General features: G+C 51.4%; 1 protein-coding gene across 1 annotated transcript; it reads right to left on the bottom strand.

The window, feature by feature from the left end:
* Positions 1-79: 79 nt before the first annotated feature.
* On the bottom strand, positions 80-1,098 carry LAESUDRAFT_718707 (uncharacterized protein; the record flags this gene model as incomplete). Its single annotated transcript, XM_040907482.1, has 2 exons — positions 80-432; positions 454-1,098. Coding segments are annotated over 2 exons (998 nt in total), but the record flags the coding sequence as incomplete, so codon positions are not given.
* Between the last annotated feature and the right edge of the window lie 81 nt (positions 1,099-1,179).

The raw sequence follows: 1,179 nt of genomic DNA, 5'->3' as shown, positions 1-1,179 counted from the left end.
TATCGACGTTCATTCCCGAGGTAGCAAATCCATCATATGTATCGAAACAGCGCGCAGGAGCATCAGCAGTTTTACTGACAAAGAAGCCGCTCCAGGGTGACCTAGAATGTCGGTCCTCAGCAGTAGGTAGGGAAGGACCTTTTAAACCACAATCAGTTGAGGCCTCCATCTCATCAATTGGAAAGCATTCCACAGCTGATCCCATTTGCCCCTCTTCCCATTCGTTTACGCCGCTGGATAGCATATTAGGTCCGGTGTCCCATTGGTCCATCTCCATCAACAGAGGGTCACCTCCACTTGTCGCAGGACATACAAATTCAGTTGGGTTCAATGCATTCGATAGCGACAACCGAACAGCACTCGAAGTCCAAGGAGTGTCTTCCCACGGATGAGAGACCGAACCCCAGTCATCGAGGTTTCGCTGCTGCCAAGCTGTGATCGATGCGCTCGTACCTCGGTCAAGTTTGCGATAACCACTGTCCCTGAGTATGTCTCGGCCATTGGAACTGTTGAGCGGGTTACCAGCAACAGCGATCGCATGATGGGATGTGGTGGATTGTTGCAAGGCAACCATATCCAGCATGCATGCGGGGAGCCCATGACGCAGCGCGTCGTCCGCTGACTCCGTAATCTCCATGGAATTGAGTAATTCCTCGTCCGCCATCTGGTGAAAAGAGAAACCTGACCAAGGACTGCCGGGTACGGCATCAACTAGCAGTTGCGGACTGTCGAGTTTAGGATTTGCAAGCTCCTGGTTGATCTGCCGAAAAGGAACGTGAGACAGTGTGTTATCAGGTTCTCGTAGACTCCTATGTTCATCTTGAACAACTACGCCCATGTACTTAGGCCGTAGACGGTTCCAATCAGGAAACCTGGATGATGCCATGGCAACATTATCTCGAAGCCCTTCTTGCTGTTGCGTTCCGTCGTTTCGTTTGTAGATGAGAGCGGCCTGTGCATATCTGAGGTCCTGCCCATGCAGGAGGGTTTCCTGAAGTGTTTGGCTGTCTTCACCACTGGCCTGCTCGCTGTTGACATGTTGAAGCGGCACGTTTATATTATCACGACCATCTTGAGAAGTGCGATCGAGGCTCGTTCCTGAATGACATGTGAGAAATCTTCGGGGAATTACTGGCTTCCGAGGCTCTATTGCAGCTCACCACTGGCGTCATGGCTATC

The sequence above is a fragment of the Laetiporus sulphureus genome (genome assembly GCF_001632365.1).
Source record: "Laetiporus sulphureus 93-53 unplaced genomic scaffold LAESUscaffold_386, whole genome shotgun sequence".
NCBI classification, from domain to species: Eukaryota; Fungi; Basidiomycota; class Agaricomycetes; order Polyporales; family Laetiporaceae; genus Laetiporus; species Laetiporus sulphureus.
Note: the sequence above shows the minus strand (reverse complement) of the source record. Positions and strands in the feature narration are given on the sequence as shown.